Source organism: Cervus canadensis, chromosome 8 (genome assembly GCF_019320065.1).
Source record: "Cervus canadensis isolate Bull #8, Minnesota chromosome 8, ASM1932006v1, whole genome shotgun sequence".
NCBI lineage: Eukaryota > Metazoa > Chordata > Mammalia > Artiodactyla > Cervidae > Cervus > Cervus canadensis.
In genome coordinates this window covers 17,174,639-17,194,064 of record NC_057393.1, presented here as the reverse complement: position 1 = coordinate 17,194,064, position 19,426 = coordinate 17,174,639, and the positions used below count along the sequence as shown (strand labels likewise).

Genomic DNA, 19,426 nt, shown 5'->3' with positions numbered 1-19,426 from the left:
CTGCCACTTCTTATCTACATGAGCTTAGGAGAGTCACTTTAAGTTTCTAAGCCTCAGTTTTCCTTACTTATATCTACCTCATAGGTTTTGTTTTGAGAATTAATATATGTGAAAAGCTCAGCCTAGTGCCTGGCCTGTACAGTGAATGTAGGTAGCATTGCTGCCACTGTTAGGGGTATGAAGATGGAAAAGTAGTGTCTCTACAGAGTTTCTTGTATTTCTCCTGTAAAGCCTTTCCTCTTCCTCTAATACCCCAACCTTTCTCTTCCCCTCCCCTCCCATATCTCCCTTCTTCCCTCCCTCTCACCCTTCACCCCACCACCCTCCCCTCTTCTCTCTCTCACCTTCTGTATTTTTGTTTGCACTTATTTGTTTACATAGCTATTTTCTCCTACTAGTCTGCCTCTTTAAGGAAAGGACCTTTTCTCATTCACTTCTTGTCCTCTGCACCTAGCACAGTATCTGATACATGACAGGAGCTCAGTGAAGGTCTGCGGAAGTAAATGAATGAAATTCATAGACCATAAAGACTGTCAAATCACCGTAGAAAGTACATGCCAGTCACCTCAGTTACCTTTATCAGTAGAGAGGAGCAGTTGTATAGATAATCCAGAATATCGGATATCCTAAATTGTGTGTGTGTTGCTTTGTAAGATGTTTAGCAGCATTTAATCATCTATTGAAAAATATTTATTAAGCGAACAAGGCACTATGCTTTGTAGTAGAGATGAAATGGCATATCTTTTACATAAATAAGAGGAACATCTGATATAAATAAAATTTAAGGTATCAAAGGAAGGCTTCCTGGAAGAAGCTACTAACTAAGAGCTTTTTAGCTACTAACTAAACCTGACAGAAGGGTAGGAAGGAGTTCAGAAGGGTGAAGGTTTTCTAGGCAAGAAATGACCCTTGTGATGTCAGTGGAAGCCAGATCCTGAAGTTCCTTGTGAATCTTTCTAAGAGATTTGAAAGTTATTCTGCATGACTTTATAGGGAGTTTTAAGTTGGGAAGTGATATGATAAGATTTGTGTTTTTGAAAACACTGGTAGCATTTGGAGTGTGGCAATACTACAGACCGGTACAAGGAGGAGGCCACTGCTGTTATCCAGGCCAGAGCTGACAGAAGCTGAATAAGTGAGGTAACCAACAGCATATAAGATGAGGAAAGAAGAAGTAGCAGAGATGACCAGACTGTGTTGTTCTAAATGATGACTGTTTTGGACCTAGACAGTCAAGAGTGGTCTAAATTTCACTAAGTAGAGTTGTCACTCTTTCACAATAGAAAAGTGTCCAGTCTGATCACACTGACTTGTATTATAATTTCAAGAATGCATTATTTGTCACTGACCTTAAAGTGGTAATAATTCCTGAGCTTTTAGAAGTTACTGTTTCTCCCCACTATTTCTAGCTTTTATTAAGAGAGCTCCTTTGTAAAATTGTTATAACTCCTTTGTTTGACATATTTGTTATTACATATAAATAGGCCTTGAATAAATGGCTGTATTTATACATTTTCTATCCCTTTGCTTCCACTCCTTGTTCCCTACCTACGTTAGCATTGGGATGATATTAACCAGTAAGTGACTGATGGTCATTTTAGACTTTTTTTGCATGTATTACAGTATTAGAAAATGATACAGTCTCTCTCATTGTTTTGTATCCCAAGTCAGCTTCTTCCCTCCCCTCAATACAGGACACTAGCATGTCTTCCTTACAGTTCCTCTGACATAAACTTAGAAAGCAAGGTATAAAACTTTCTCCACATTACAAAGAAATCATTACAATAGTCCTTTATATAGAATTTTCCCTAGTATACATAGGAAATGGATTTGTACAATTGATTAAAGCAGCCAAATCATATTATTACTTTAAAATGAGCACCCATCTTTCACAAATGATTCTTTTAATTCTTTTTGCTAGTCTCTTCTTATATTTTTTGTTGTTTAGTCACAAAGTCATGTACAACTCTTTTGCAACCCCATAGACTGTAGCCTGCCAGGCTCCTCTGTCCATGGAATTTTCTAGGCAAGAATACTGGAGTGGGTTGCCATTTCCTACTCCAGGGGATCTTCCCAGCCCAAGGATTGAATCCACGTCTCCTGGATGGCAGGTGGATTCTTTACCACTTCGCCACCAGGGAAGCCTGGTCTCTACTTATGTACAAGAAAATAAAACATTTTTAATGAAAATTTAAGCTCAGAACTATCAAGAGCTAGAAGAGATTACCTAGATCTTTTTAATTTCCTTTCAAAATCTAACATTGCATGAAGCTAAGAAGACACAAGCATATAAAGGTGGGATCTAGCTGTACCTACCTCTGATCATCTGGAGGAAAACTATCTCATCAGTGATGTGATCTTAATTCATGTATTTTTAACTTTGTCAGGGATCTGTTTAATCATTGAGAATATTTCACTTTTGTGTATGTTTTAAAAAAAAAGGTAGAAAGATCCCTATACAGTGGGTAAATAATGATTAGAAAAACTACAATGAAAGCTTATTTGCACAATTTAACTAGGTCAAGATCAGCAAATTTTTTTTTAAATATATAATGCTATCACCATTGGCTTCATTATTTACATTCATTTGTTTAATAATTGGGCACAGTGTAACAGTGTTGACATTTCACCTGTGAATTTGTCTTCTTTAGCGAGTTAAAAGAAGGAACCTGCCTTCGGTTTGCTGGAAGTGGAAATGAAGAGAATCGAAATAATGCATACCCTCACAAGGCAGGCTTTGCCCAGCCCTCAGGTCTGTCTCTGGCCTCAGAGGATCCCTGGAGCTGCCTGTTTGTGGCAGATAGTGAGAGCAGCACAGTGAGAACCGTCTCGCTGAAAGATGGAGCAGTGAAGCACCTCGTGGGAGGAGAGAGAGATCCCATGGTAATGAAAAGCACTTTTTCACGGCGTGCCTGCTTAGCGAGCTTGCGATTTTCTGAATTGTAAAGTTAATAAGACGTAGGAAGGAGAAAATGCTTGAACTTATCCTTGTTAAAATGGAAGTCAAACCAAAGGAAATGTGACTATAAAGAAGCACAAGTAACAAAACCACCTAAGAAAAGTTAACCGATCTGATTCGATTCTGTATGAATGTCAAGGCTTCCGAGAGAAAGGAAGGATAAAATTGTGATTACTGAGCAAGGGGAAAATGAAGAGTAGATGTTTGGCAGGAGGGTGGAAAGAGCACAGAGTAGTAGACCTGACCTGTCCAGATCAGATGTGTCATTTTTGTGAATAAGATTCCTTAGAACCACAAATTAAGTCAGGTTCAGAATTCTGTCATTTTTTTTTTCTAGTTTCAGTCAAATGCCCAACCCTATTTATATGAAATCAGACTTTTCCCCCTTTAAGTAGCATGTACAGCCATCTGAATTTTCACTTTATACCCTAACAAAGTTCTGTGAAAATTTTAATACATGCTGCTTCTTTTCTTTTCAAAAAAAAGAATTTATTTGCTTTTGGTGATGTTGATGGAGTAGGAATCAATGCAAGGCTTCAGCACCCACTTGGAGTAACTTGGGACAAGAAAAGGAATTTACTGTACGTGGCAGACTCTTACAATCACAAGGTGAGTCTTGACAGAATTATATAATACCCTGCTTTTTACTTGTGGTATTTAAAATGCTGAAAGATCTGTGAGCCTCCTACAACTGCCACTCTAAAATGTAGAGAGAAATAACAGTCTTTGACAACTGTACATAAGCCTTTCTGTTCCTTTTTTGGTCCTTTCTTTGCAGAAATGATGTGATAGTACTCTGAGCTGGGGAAAGGACTAAACAAATTCCCGATGACAATAACCAAAAATTGGGAATTGCAAGCCACTAAAGCTGTTTAGTAACATCTTCAGTAAATAAGGAGAAGGCAGGTAACAGGGAGATTAATATGTCAGTTAACAAATGAACATTTTTGAGCCTTTGCATAGTTGCCGTGCCTGTTAGCAAATAATTCGTTTTCATCAACATTTCTGTTTTCTTTGTCTATTTTATTTTTACTATGCATTTTTAAAATAAAATCATTGGAACATAAATATTAGTATTGTGTGGTGAGAAGCTTATGAATTTAATGTAATTGAAACACAGGAATCACAGCGTCTAACGTAAGTAGCAAATCCTTAGCCGGTATTAGATGTTCCTAAGAAGGAAGTCAGTTCAACTGTGTCCCATTGTGAGGGAAAAGAATAACATTAAATAATTTTTTCAAAGGTTTCTTCTAGAAGACAGGATGTAACTGGGGATTTTATAGTGTTTAACTCTCAGGATGAAATATCTCCCCTTAGACTAATTTGAATGTTTGGCTGTTCAAGAAAATATGGAAGTGTCTGTTCTTTCTCTGATGTTTATTAAGAATACTAATGGCAATCAGGAATTCTTTGCCTTGCTTATTAATATGTTACTCTTCCACACCACAAATGTGAAACTGAGCTTCAGATAAATAAATTTTTGTTCTGTCCTTTTTAGATTAAAGTTGTGGATCCAAAAACAAAAAACTGTACAACATTAGCAGGAACTGGTAATGCAAGTAATATTATTGGTTCCAATTTTACCGACTCAACTTTTAATGAACCAGGAGGCTTGTGTGTTGGAGAGAATGGTCAATTATTATATGTGGCAGACACCAATAACCATCAAATTAAAGTGTTGGATTTAGCAACCAAAACAGTTTCCGTGGTAAGTTATCTTTAAGTTAAGGGGCATCATTTTAAGAAAGATTCTGAAATCCCTAGCAACAACAGAGGCACTTTTGGTTAGACCAACACTAGTGGTGAAAGTGAAACATATAGACAGAGTAGTGAGTGGGCGCCTCTTCCAAGGATATCCTGTTATTTTTAAAGTGAAAATTCCATCTGTGCCAAGAATGTTTGAGAAAAACACTAGAAGTTGGAGAGAATTTGATGAACTTTCAGAAAAGGGAAAAAAAAGGCGCATCTGTTTTTAAATGTATGGACATACTGATACACACAAACTATGTGGGTTGGATTGTTTAATCGAGTGTTTTTGTTTTTTTAATTTTTAAACAATCCTCAGACTAATGTGTAATCTTTGTTTCCTATGGTGAATCCATTACCAAATAATCTTTAAAGAAAGATCTTTAAAGGTCAGGACTTAAAAATTAGATGAGAGGAAACTTAAATAAGTTCTAATTTTAAAGATATGGACATGGTCTCTAATAAAATTTCAAGTTATCCCTTTCTATGTCACATTTGTCCAGAAAATGCAGGAGTTCTTTGTCTAAAATTCTAGCAATTTCCAAGATTTAAAATAAAAACACAGATTGCCATTATAAGTTCATTTCTCTTGACATAGATCTCTGATATGAGATGATTGACATCTTATAGTTGGCAGTGAAAATTATAAGAGGGTGTGTATTACATCCACTGCCTTTAAATTGATAAAGTTTTATTTTAATTTCCTGCTATCAATAAACATATTGAACAATTAATTCCATTCCATTTCATTCATAAATGTTGACAGTCTTTTGGCTAGGATGAAGTATTTTTTGAACCTACAAAATAATCATGAGGAAGTCTAAGTAAATGCATTCTGATTCAGAAGAAAATGACAATTAAGTTTCCTTGACATTGAACCTCACTTTTGTAATGAAGTCTGAAAATAAGCTCTCTCAGTCTACAGTACTAAAAAGTACTTGTGCTTTAGAAAACAGATTTTCTTGTTTTTAGTTCCCAGTCTTCACATCTGAAAATGCTGTGGTGGATGGTCCATGTCTAGCAGAAAAACCAAAGACCTTACCCAAACTACCTAAATCTGCTCCGGGCGTTAGACTTTCCCCCGTGGCTGCGTGTCCCGGACAGACTCTTCAGTTCAAGCTGAGACTAGACCTCCCATCAGGAACAAAGCTGACGGAGGGAGCGTCCAGTTGCTGGTTTCTGTCAGCTGAAGGTATGACAGTAACCTTTGCAAATGGAAATATTTCATGAATTTTTGATGTTTGATCTAGAAATTTTTCTCGTTTGTTACGTGATACTTTAACTGTACAGTTAGGCAGGATTTGAAGGGGGTCTTATAACACAAAAAGATCCAGATCTAACCCCACTTTAGCAGTTTTCTTTAGTCTTTGAGATTGATTCTCTCTCTTTATTAAGTAACTGTGTAACTCACCCAAAGTTAATCATAATTGCTGCCATTTGCTCCTAGGCAAGTTCATCACATGAGGCGGACTGTTGGGTCTTAGAATGATAGGTCCTTGAATATTAGAACTGAAAGGCATCAAAATACACCCTTTGTCCTAAGCCTCTTATAGATGAGGAGACTAGTGGCTCAGAGGGGTAAAATTATTTGCTTGAGGGCATATATTTAATTAGGTCAAAGGATGGAACTTGAACCCAGCTCTGCTAGTCCTTAGTTTAGTATCTTTTCCTTTGTGCTGTGTGTGTGCTCAGTCGCTCAATCCTGTTCGACCCTTTGCAGCCGCATGGACTATGGCCAGCCAGGCTCCTCTGTCCCTGGAATTTTCCAAGCAAGACTTTTGGAATGGGGTGCCATTTTCTCCTCTAGGGAATCTTCCCAACCCAGGGATCAAACCTGCATCTCTTGCATCTCCTTCATTGACAGGCAGATTCTTTACTGCTAACACCACTTGGGAAGCCCTTCCATTGTGCCCCTCCATCTCAAACTAGCTCTAGAGTTACTAGTGCTTGAAATGAACTTAATTTTCTAAAGACATAAAATTCAAGGCCACCAGTTACACATTTGGATGTTACAGAAGTTTCCAAATCTTACTCTTGGTTTCTGCACTTAACTCATCATTGTGTTGAGTTAACACATTGTGTTGTGGACCAACACCCATCCATAGGTTATACTTTGGTGGCTCTGTTCTGGCACATTGCAGCATAGAGATCAAGGAGGGGAAGAGGGACCCTCACAGGAGACTGAAGAATGAATAAGCAAGTACAGGCAAAACTCAGAGAGGGTAGTTTTCTAGAGCAGGTGTTTTAAGGAAAGAGTGATCAGCTGTGTCAAGTGCTGTTGATAGATGAGCTAAGATAAGGGCCAAGAATTGATCTTTGATTCAACATTATAGTTAATTTATATCCTCGACCAGAGCTATTTCAGAATGATGAAGGAGGTGCCTGATGAGAGCAGATTAGAAAAGAAGAAAGGAACTGGAGAAATCAAATGTAGATAGCTCTTTGAGGAATTTAGTTAAAAAGATAACGAGAAAGAGAGCAGTTGCTTGAAGGGGAAAGCAGAGTTGGGAGAGCAGTGTGTTTGCTGTTATTGATGGCAAAGATCAGTAGAGAAAAGATGATGTGTGGTAGCCGTGGATATCCTTTAGGAAGATTTGAGAGAGGATGGGCTCGAGTGCACAGGTGGAAAACTGGTCTTTGCCAGGAAAGTGGGCAGCATTTCCATGGTAAGGAGGGAAGGCTCCAGGTGTGACCCAGAGATCTGGATAGGAAGCTGTGGAGATGAATGCTTGCAGAAGTGTTTTTCTGCATGCTTGTTTTCTTAGTATTAATATGTTGGGAAATATCACTGTCAGCTGAGCGTGAGAAGGGGATGGGGAGAAAGTTTTGGAGGTTTGAAGAAAGAGGGTCCGAAGGGTGAAAGGGTGACTACATGAGGGAAATACAGTATGACTGCTGAACAGCTGAAAGGTTGCGTTTGAGGCTTGCTGTCATGGATTGAAAGTTAGTCTGGTCCACATGGAAGTGGTTTTTCTCCAGCCAAGGTTATGCATGAGGGAGCAGCTCTGTGACAACCTAGCGGGTGGGGTGGGGGACTTGGGAGGGAGGTTCAAGAGGGAGGAAATACATGGGTACGGCTGATTCACATTGCACAGCACAGACCAACACATTGTGAAGCAGTTGTCCTCCAATTAAAATTAATTTTAAAAAGTGTAGTTACTAAGTAGTTTAATCAGAAGTTCTCTGAAGGCCTGATCCAGTATTAATTGTGATTACCACTATACCATTAAATCTCACAGATTCTAAAGAACTAGATTTCCCCCTTGAGTATGATTTTTTTTTTAATTTTTTATTCTTGTTTTTAATTGAAATAGCTTGACATATTCTAATTCAGTTCTTTGGATGTTTTATTATCTTTCACTTTTCCAGATAGTTTCTTGTCAAATACTTCAGAGCTTTCAATTGCTGTTCATTTTATTTCAGTAGTATCATTAAGAACTGACTTGTTCAGTTGCTTAGTCATGTCCAACTCTTTGTGACCTCATGGACTATAGCACACCAGGCTTCTCTGTCCTTCACTGTCTCCCAGAGTTTGCTCAGATTCATGTCCATTGAGACCAGTTATTAAGCCTGAATCTGTGTTTTCTTCTCTAGAGATTCCCAAAGTAGAACTTGAGCCCCATTAACTTGCTTGCTACAAGAAAATGAATGCCAAAGCCTTTGCTTAAAAGTATGCCATTCGAGTAGAAGAAAAAACATTGTTGGAGGAGGATGTGTAACTGAATACAAACAAATTACTATGATTAGAATTCAGGCAGAGCCTTTGTCCTCACTCTCTAATTTGCGATCTTTTAGCCTAAGAAGAACACTTCTTGTTTGAGCCTATTCTCAAAGTATTCAGTTACTGTAAATTATGTTAAGACTTGGGTGTGTATCTGAATCAGTGTGAACTTATTTCATGAATTAACAAGTAATCAGTATACTACTTGTCTTATAGCAGTGCTTTCTAGCATCTCTAACAGAGTAGACAGTAATTTCAAAGTGAAATAGTTGTAGTCCATAAATGAATTCTGACTTCTTGTCTCTAGTGATCTTCCTCTGTCCTAGTCTCCCACGCTCTTTCACATGTTCTCACTCAGCTTTCAGTTTCCTGCCCTACTCCGCCTCTCTCATGCCCTCTCACACACTTTTCTTTTGTACATTACCCAGATCCAGGCTTTATGCCTTCTTACCTTGGTACATTCTCAGGGCAGCAGCTATTGTCCTGCAGCTGCCCGCTTGGAATCCACAGCAAGAGAGCAGAGAGCTCTTGGTAGGCTAGCCAGAAGACAATGTGTGTTGGCTCCGGAGGGACCAACTGAGCCTGTGAGAAGATCACCACCATCCACTCCATGCAGAGGAGAGTTCTGAGCCATGCAGCACTAGAGGATGTTTGGAGCTAGCCTTGTGGGCAGAAGAGAACTCAGACCCTGGCCATTCATTCCTCAGTTAGTTTAGAGCAAGTCCTCGACTGCCAGTTCAGCTGTTCGGCCTAGGTCCATTAGTCTGAAAGCATTGCATCACTGGGAGATCATGTTAATTTAATTTCTCTCTGTGAAATTAAACATTATTTTTAAGCAGGATATTGGTAAATTAACATGCTTATTTTAATTCTACTTTGTCAATTACACAAGTTAATGATATTAATATTGAGTTATTAGAATACAAAATATAGATAGTGTTAAAGGAAAATTAAATAATCTAGAGAGAAAATTCTTAATTACCTTAACACTTAGCCAAGGCATGGGTTCCATTTTTTTTTTTTTTTAAAAACTTATTTAGCTGCACCAGGTCTTAGCCGTAGCACACAGATCTGTCCTTTCAGTACATGGGCTCTCTAGTTGTGGCATGTGGGATCTTTGTTCCCCTACCAGGGAATGAACCTGTGTCCCCTGCATTGCAGGGCAAATTCTCAACCACTGAACCACCAGGGAAGTCCCATGGGTTCCATTTTTATTGTATTGTTGTGCATTAGTTGCCAACTCATATCCAACTCTTTGTGACCCTATGGACGGTAGCCCGCCAGCCTCCTCTGTCCATGGGATTTTCCAAGCAATGGAAAATGGATTGCCATGACTGGAATGGGTTGCCATTTCCTTCTTCAGGGGATCTTCCTCACCCAAGGATCAAACCCGCATCTCCTGCACTGCAGGCAGAATCTTTACCTCTGAGCCACCAGAGAAACTTTTTTTTTTTTTTGTATAGGGACAAATAAACTTTCAAGCAAGAATTCTAATAATTTAAGTCTTTGAATATTATTTTGTAGGGTACATTTGTAAACCTGTGATTAAAGGACATTTTTTTCTTCTTGGCCTGTTACTTAGAGACCATAACACTGATTTTTAACTAAATTTTGGTGGGTCTAATCTTAAAGCTGCCAGCATTTATGGGAAGGTTTTAAGCCAATAAATTAATAAATAAATGGCAGTATAAAAGTCCCAAGGGCATGTTGTGCTTCACAAATCCTTCATGTGAAGTATCTGAAAATTGTCTACAGAAACACTTTTATTTCTAAACCTGGACATTAAAATAGCATAATTTATTATTTTCCTGTTTTCATTTAAAATATAAGAAGTTCCCCTACTAATCTGCTGTATAACAAAATCAAACATACTCCTCAGTCCAGAAATAAGCAAAGAAGGCCAGAGACTTTAAAAGGAATTATATTTAAAAGCTCTGCATTTAACTCTTTAGAGTCTCACCTTTCACATTTTCCTTACTCTTGATATATTTTTCTCAAATTTAATTTTTCAATCAACAGAATATTAGAAGCAATAAACTAAAGGAGAGATGAAGAGGACAGGTAGAGACAGGTGCTGTAGTCTGTCGACTCATCCTGAAGTCAAAACAGAAAGAGAAGCTAAAAAATAGACATAGAATTTCATCACTGCTCAGTAGATGGTCCAGTTTTTGTACAGATAGCCCTGAGTTGTTGGTAAGTCGTTAGATTATGTTCAGTGTATTCTATTTCAGATGGCAGGAAAGCATGCCCTGCATTTCCCAAACACTGGTTCTTAATAGCTAAGCCCCTCTAACGCTGTCAGCCTAGGTACGTGCTTCCTCAGGGTGACACACACGTTCCTTTGGGGAGAAGACACTGGGTGAATGAAGACATTTTAAAAACTTTAATACTAGAAGACAGATTTTTAGTGATTTTTAGATGTTTGTTGTATAGATGATTTATATATTTAAGTCTCAGAGGAGTCTTATGTATTAACATGAAGTAAACAAAGATCTGTTTTTTACATTGAGTCCATTGGAATAATGTATGCAGTGTTACTTGTTTCTGAAAAAAAAAATCAATTTTTTTTTTTATTACCCTTGGATAGTCAATAATTCATCACTGTCTTTACTGGAAAGTCATTGCAGAGTTGTACATATGTTTGTATTCCCTAGCTTGTTTTGTAGTTTGCATATTATATTTCTAGACACTTTTATCTGGTAAAAATTAACTATTTTCTGAAGTGTCTTATGTTTATTTCTAGGACTTACTAACAGGTTTCAGTTTTACATTTTCATTTTAATTTTACCACATTTTAAATCTATAACCATACTTGTAATATTCATCTTGATTTCAATAAAAATTAATTTATATTTATGTTTGCAGTGTTCAAAGAAAAAATTTTAATTTGATATCAGGATAACTAGACTAGGACTTCTTATATCTTGTGTCCCTCACACAGAGCACAATGCCTGGCATTTAGAGGCTTTCAGTAAATATTGTTAGTTGAGTAAATCTAGTGTTTGTAAAGTCTGTCTGATTTCCTTCTCAACTTCTTATGCAGTCTTAATAATTTATCTCTTTATTTTCTAGGCAATGAATGGCTTCTTCAAGGACAGATACCATCTGGAGAGATAGAGAGCATTTCCAATCAACCAACAATCTCACTGCAGATTCCTGGAGATTGTTTATCACTTGAGGCCATTCTGTCTATCAGCGTGTTTCTCTATTACTGTAGCGCAGACAGTAGTGCCTGTATGATGAAGGGAATTTTGTTCAGCCAGCCTTTGCAAATAACTGAGACACAGCAAGACTGCATACCTCCAGTAGAACTCAAGTATATATTTTAGCAAGCTGACTAGCAACCCAGTGCTGCCTCTTCTTGATATCCCCACCATCACTGTAATTTATGAAAAGAAACTTTATTTCTGCCTCTGGGTACCCAGAAACCCATTGTTCAGTTCTAGCAACTGATATTAAAATAAAGTATGCTGCTTATTTAATTATTATAGACAAATTCCTTCATTCTGGCTGTGTACCAGCAAAGTCACTGACCATGATTCGAAACATGATTCTGTAATCTGGGCTGTTACTTGGCACAAGACTTAAGGCCGTGTTACAGGAAAGATAATTTTCAGTGAATACTGATAACAATAATGATACCAAATATTTTAACTAACTTTTTTACCTTTTATGAAGCAGCACATCAGAATGTGTAAATTTCACAGTAACTTTAAACAGTGCTTAAGATCCAGTCTATGTGTTGGTATAAGGACACTTGCCATTCAAGGTGTAAGGTCTGTTTTAGGTCAAGAAAAAAAAATGTCTTTTCATCACAGTAGTAGCTTAAAGAGCATCTAGGTGGTAAAAATGTTCCTTGTTCTCTTCTGTGATTTTCTCATTTGAGATATATTTATGGTTATAAATTATTTGCTATTTTAGCATACCATTATTAATGGTATGTTAAATATTCTGTATATTTCTATATACAGAAAATATATTTCTATATTTCTGAAAGTTAGAGTCTCTAAGGACATATACAGACTCCTTTTAACGTTTTTCTGAATGAATAGTTTTAGTAATGAATGAACAGTCTTAGCAATGAATGACTCCTTAGAAATATTATGACTTTCAAGGAGAGAGGGACTTCAGAACACATTACTGCATGTGACACCACTTAATGGTAAAGAATTAATTGTTACCGCTAAGTCCGATGCAAATGGGTATGTATGTTGTATTAGAAATTTACATTTCAGTTGAAGCATTAAATGCAGATTTGCTAGGTTTGGGGTTTTTTTGGTTCCCATATTGAGAATTTAAATGATCATTGTTGTGATGTTTTTAAAAATAGCTGTTAAGCCTTCAAGGTGAAAATTTCAATATGAAGCACTTTTATGCTTTCATTATGTATAGTATATCTTAATATATTACTTTAAAATATTAAGGCTGAAACATACACTGACTTGATGATCCTGTTTTTGGTATGTTTTTTTCTAACCTTAAAAGAAATAGTCACCAGAAGATTTTGGAAAGGTTATTTTTTTCAATGATGCTTTCTCTTTATAACTATTTTAAAAGACTCTGCTTGTTTTTACTAAAACTGATTCCACATGTTTGTGGTTTAATCAGCTTACAAGATTTTAAAAACAACAGGTGAATCATACTTATTCAGTAAATATTTATAGACAATAATATAACATAATACACCTTCTCGCTTCAAAACCAGTGCACAATTTGAATTGTAATTTTTTAAGCATAATCATCTGCCCATATCTTTATATTCTTTTGAAATACAGTTTTGAACATACTATTTCAGATTACCTAAATATGAAGTAAGGGAATGCATAGATCATGACTAATTTGTAGCCTCCTAAAGCTATTTTTAAAGAGAAGAATAAATGTAAAGTTAAAAGAAATTCTGTTTAAAATTATTTATGTATATGCATATATATATATATATAAGTACCTCATAAACCTTTCCTCTCCATAAAAAAAAATGTTCTGTAATAAAAGAATGTATAATATTGACATTCTCTTTTATGGAGAATAGGCCATAGTCATTTTTAAAATCTCATTTTATTATTATACTTCTCATTTCCAGCTGGACAGAATGAAAATAGTTTGGCTTAATTTTTTCCTATTTAAGGACATAAACAATTTCACTCTCTGAAGAAAACATATACACTTTTAACTCACTAATGCAGGAATGCTTGATAATTATTTTTGCAGTATTATGCATGAACTTACACACAGTATATATTTTCATGTACATTAAAATCCAAAAATATTTCTAGAATATATTAATGTTCATTTTGGCTGTATAGAGTTTTCTGTTTGTATTAAGCTTATACTCTTCTTGATTTTTAACTACAGTTCTATTGAACATTCTTATTCTTACCCATCCAGTAATCTACATTGTTTTTCACATTTAAAATATTATGTATACAGATTACATGATTTTTTGTAAATCATGTTAAGCAATATAGATAGGTTCTTAGAATTTATGACTAACATAATAAACCTCTTACATAAGAGAGAGCACTAGAAAGTGCATTTTTAAAAACTTTTGTGATTCCTGAGTCTGTTTTTAAATTTATGGCATGAAGAAAAGCAAAAGTTATGTTCAGTGATAGTTTGAAAAACGATTTTAGTGTTAGTCACCATAATCAAAATGCCAGTAATGTGGCATTACATACACTCAGACACAATACCTGGATCTTTGCCCTAAATTATTCTGCTTCTTTGTCACTGTTTTTTTCCAACATTCTTTACATCACTTCACAAATGGTAAAATTCTCTTTTCTGAACTTATACTCAGGATTGATATCTCTGAAAATAATTTTGGTTATCTTGGAAATGCTCAAGCAAATATTTAACCTGTCCACAAGGGAAGACTTTACAGTTTAATCACCCGTAAGTGTAACTTCGACAAAATTCAATGACTAAGCAACTTTCTCCTAAGCTATTGTAATAATATATTTACCTATAGTATTATCAGGCCTGCAGAAAGCTATAAATCTTAACACAGCCCCCCAAAAGCTTAGTATATGTAGATAAATGTACATGTCTATATACTTACACAGATACAAAGATCAACTAAATTTCTCGCATAGCCAGTATAGTCTGGAGATAGTACCACTGAGATAAGTTGCTCTCTGCTTGCTTTTTCATAGTTGGAAAATTTGGGAAGACATTAACATTACATACCTCTGTAATATAGTAATTTTCTACTTGCCTAACATTTAGTATTAGTTTATATCTGTCGATTAGAAACAGTCTAACCATTATATTTGACATAGGAACAGTCATCAAAAACTAAATTTCTTAACTCATGAATTGCATGAAAATATATGCAGAGGGACTGTGTCATGTGGTGGACTGTGAATGGTGGAATTGTGAATATTTTCAGCTTTTTCTGTTTTTTTTTAATTGTGGAGTTGTGAATATTTTCTACTTTTTCATTTTTTTTAATTGAGCAATGGGTTATTTAAAAAAAAAACAACTGGGAATATGCTTTTAAAGACTTAAAATGAACTGAACAGTAAGCACTATTTACATAATAACTTTTTCTGAAGTCACTTTTATCAAGAAAGATCAGAACTCAGTTTAGAGCTCTTTGATCTACCAGTTCTCTTCAGTTTGTGATTTGGTGGAGACAAAAATAATTGTGGCTTTTGCTGCTAGTATTTTTATTGTGTGATGTAGTATAGTGTTTATAAACACAGACTCTGCAGTCACTTGGATTCTGCCCTATAAAATGGGGTCACTATACCTGCCTTATGGGGTTGCTGTAAGGGCTCAGTGAAATAGTATTTGTATAGCAGTTAGTAGATAATGAAACTGCCAGTTATTGGTCATTAATAATAATGATAATAATTTATGACCATGAAACACATGGCTTCACACTTTCTTTGCAACTGCAGTTTCTAAAGGAAACTATTCCTCTACCAACTGTGTGGTATGTTAATACTCTCCGCAGTGCTGGGATTCAAGAAGAGAAATAGTTTTATAATAAATATATTACTGTTTTATAAACGATGTTATAAAGAAACAAACCTACAGTTTTAAGAAGTTTTTTAAGACCTGTAATGATGACTAATGAACTTCCTTTGAGAAAGTCCAGACATACCCTAAACCATGTTCCTGGAATATCCACTGATGGTGCTCTTCCAAGTGCCTTCATGCATTTTGCCTCACAAATCAGACAGGTAGATCTTCTGTCCATTTTACAGATGAGGAAGCAACTTAAAATGTTGGCTTCACGTCTCAAGTTCAGCACTCCCCGAATAATTGCCTGATGCTGGAGAGGTGCCCGGTGTAGGCAGTTGCTCAGCCAGTTTTGTTGAATGATTAAGAGTGACTAGTGGGTGATGGATCTTTTATTTGAACACAGATCTCCTAATTTCTAGCTCTACTCCTAGGCATAGAGTGAAAACAAACTGGGATTAAGAGTATTTATTTTTGTGAATGCTTTCTTAAGCCTTTGCAGTATTTGAATAAAGTTATAAGAATAATAGCTAAATCTATTCAATGCTAACTATGTGCCCGGCACTTTTCTAAGTGCTTTCTGTGCATTAACTAGTTTAATCCTCACAACCACCTTAGGAGAGAGGTTCTAGTTTTCCTTATTTCTCTGATGAGGAAACTGAGACACAAAGAAGTGGTAAGCAATTAGACCAGCGTAATTGAGATCAGACATTTAGGACTGGCCCAACCTGGGTGCATCTACTCAACTACCATGCTTTTATGCCTGCCTTTAAAAGTGTTTGTTTGGTTTTTTTTAAAGCATAAATCTTCCATAGTTATATATAGTAACTAATCAACCCAAAGAACTTATAAAAGTCCTAGTAGTGATTGTTTTTGAAGTTTAAAGTAAATCCATTTAATTATATCAGCTTTTTGGACTTTTCATTATACATAGTTATCCTTCAGGGTTTGGAACAGTCTGTATCATTGTTTCTCTCAGAAGATTTTATGTACCATTCTTTCTGAAATTCAGATATTATCAAGAGTTTTTCTTGGCAGATGGATGTATTAAAGAATTAACTAGCCATTCAGTATTAGTTCCAACAATGCTATTTTAATTGGTCTTCAGAAGGTAATTATAAGACCTTGTCACAAGTATAACCGTATTCTTAGTACAGGACTGTCTCAAACCTTTGAAAGCTTGTTCATATTTAAGAAAATAACTGTTTTAGTGACCAAAGTGAGCTATAGAAACATAATACTCGGCCCGTCTGTTAACACACAGAATCATCTGCCTACTTGCTTAATAACTACTGCAGTATATAGACCTTACCCCACTCTGCCCCCCAGGACTCAAGATATATGCAATTCCATTCTAGTAAAGTTTTCACCAGGTCAACCTATTATTCCAGGTTTAGGTACTATTAAAAGGTCTGAAGTAGAATGCTGCCTACCACAGATTATGATTCATGAGCATCCAGTTACAAGAATGGAAATGTTTTTCATTTATCATCTGCTAATTTAAATATTACTAGAATTTGTTAATATTGTTATAAAATTCCAAATCAGAAATCTATAAGGAAATGTGCATCAACTTTAAGACATGGGAGTGTTATACTTTACAAGTAGAATTAACTGTTAATCACCAAGATTTCCTCCTTTTCTCTTCCAGTGGCACACAGTTTATTTAAATGAATTCACAGTAACCATAAATCATGATTTTGTTCTGAATATTTAAAAGTGTGTCCCCACCCCCCTCTTTTCCTTGCAGTAGGATAATAGAAAGCATGGCATTAAGAGCTAGAGGCTGGACTAGCCTCCTGTGTGTATTCCGTGCCCTGCACGCCTTGGCCCTTTTACTATTAGACTGCGGTCAGCCTGGCTGGTTTGGGCCAGGGCTGCCGGTCTGACCGCAGCCTGGGAAGAGCAGAGCAGGAGGCGGTGCGGCCGGCTTCTCTGACTGCATCCCCTGTGTTTCTCGGTGTGCGGATTCGGTTTAGTTTCTGTCAGAAGTTGGAGTTGGAAAGTGAGAACCCCAGATACCTGTGGACTGTCAGCCTGGCTGTAGTTATTCCTTGTTTGGGACGTCCCTTTTCCACACTGGCATGTCACTCTCAAGTGGACCAAAGGACATTTTATTCTGTTGAAAGCCCCGTGATCAAAAGGAAAGAATTGTAAGTACTTCCAAATCTACTTCCTGCCCTGTACCAACCATATCCTGAAAAGCCCTGAACAAGCTTGGTGAAGCACTAAACAGCCACATACTCGCAAGCATTTTTGGAACATGTCAGGGCATGGTATGAATTCCTTCCTCTTAAAGGAGCAACTTTCAGAGCTGGTGTTTTTCAGTAGTACAGAATTAAGCAAAATTGTCAGATTTTTTTATGAGTTAAAGGGACAGTGGAATTTATTACCTTTTGCTTTTAATATACTGGGTTACATATTTATGTTTGAAATGAGGCCTCATAATAGAGGGGGAAAAAAGCAATCCTCAAATTTGAATAGAACCAGTTTAAATAGTATTTTTGATTATCTAGTGTGCTATGCTCATAAAAACTATGTGTTAAGGTATATAGGGTAAAACAGTTGATAAATTATGGTAATGAAAGGTAAAAATAGACACATTAATTTCTGAAAATGAAGATGGGCTCAGTCTTGGAACTATCTTCTATTTTTAGATTTTTGTCATCATTATTCTTAGTCCCACCAGAAATGTGTTAACTCTGTGAGCATGTGCAGAATGGGCTACCTGTTGTGTTCATTACATGTTCAGATGCTAACAAGTGTGTGTGTGGAGTTGGAATGTACTTTCTCTGTGTGCCTCTGATGTTCATCACCCAAATTTACCTGTAGAAATACACAACCACATCCACTCCACACCTTAGGCTTCCCTGTCTTTGAAAACAGTGTCTGTAGAAGTTGCAATGAGGAACTATATAGTTCCACAAATGACAGATATAGTAGATTGGTTTTGTTGTGGTAAATTTTTTTTTCTAAAATTCTTCATATGTCCATTTCTAAAGAAGGAGAACAGTGTGCTACATGACTTTAAAATCAATTTTACTCTACTTGGAGGTATATGTTTCTAATTATGTTATACATAGGTTAATATTTTTTAAAGGTTTAAGTTTTCACTGTTAGGATGCATTGAGAGTCAGTTTAGAAATGCTTTAATTGCTGTCATCACTTTACATGTGGGTTATGGATTAATCAAAGTTTGCTGTGATACATATATATCACATACATACACATATACATACATATATACACACAATCACTTTCAAATTGTAACATTTCATAAATTTGTCAAGTTTTAAAAACTCAGACTCTTCCCCTCTTGTGTGTGTACTAAGTTGTGGTTTTATCTTTGAGAATAGTGTTGGTCTGCTGTGCTGACTTCACTTCTATCATTCCAAGAGTTTGATTATATCTAATTTTTCTTCAAAGATAAAGAATGCGATTGAAATCCAATTTACAGGATCATGTATTAGACTTAGTTGAGTTCTAAAAGAATTGACTTGGTCTGCATTTGTGAGCATTTCATGTAGATAGAGTAATATATTTTTGTACAACACTGTATTTCTACATTTATTTCAAGTCTGTTTTCAGTGACTTTTTCAAGTACATGTGTTAAGAGAAGATGGTTTGGAATGAGAGCACAGTGGCCTTCATTTCCAACTCAAAAGAAGTGTATAATACATGTGATTATAGAAAACCAGAATGTGTTTATACTGTACACTGAAACCTAATGCCTCTTTTCTAAAGCTTTGTACATTTTTTTTTCATGAAATAGATTAAATATTTTCCCTCTAAAGCTATGTTTCTCTTTTTTATGCTGTTTTAAGTATACCATGAGATCATTTTACTGCTTGGAATCCTATCATCCAGATTAAAAATGGTGCATAGTTTGGGTTGGAGGAGTCCGGGAGGTGAGATGAGGGTGACCAATAGATGTGAGTCTTATGATCCTAGCTTTTGTGTTAAGTGATTCAGGAGTTTTAGGGAGAGGGGTTAAAACCAGGGGTTATGGATAATACAACTGCATGTACTTCATT

General features: G+C 36.1%; 1 protein-coding gene across 1 annotated transcript in view; it reads left to right on the top strand.

The window, feature by feature from the left end:
• Positions 1 to 19,189, top strand: part of NHLRC2 (NHL repeat containing 2) — a 61,991-nt gene extending 42,802 nt beyond the window's left edge. Inside the window, exons 7-11 of the mRNA XM_043475386.1 lie at positions 2,652 to 2,883; positions 3,446 to 3,568; positions 4,458 to 4,667; positions 5,678 to 5,897; positions 11,499 to 19,189. Of these exons, the coding sequence (XP_043331321.1) occupies positions 2,652 to 2,883; positions 3,446 to 3,568; positions 4,458 to 4,667; positions 5,678 to 5,897; positions 11,499 to 11,755 (1,042 nt within the window). The 3' untranslated portion in view covers positions 11,756 to 19,189. The remainder of the gene's footprint in view (positions 1 to 2,651; positions 2,884 to 3,445; positions 3,569 to 4,457; positions 4,668 to 5,677; positions 5,898 to 11,498) is intronic.
• The last annotated feature ends 237 nt before the right edge of the window (positions 19,190 to 19,426 follow it).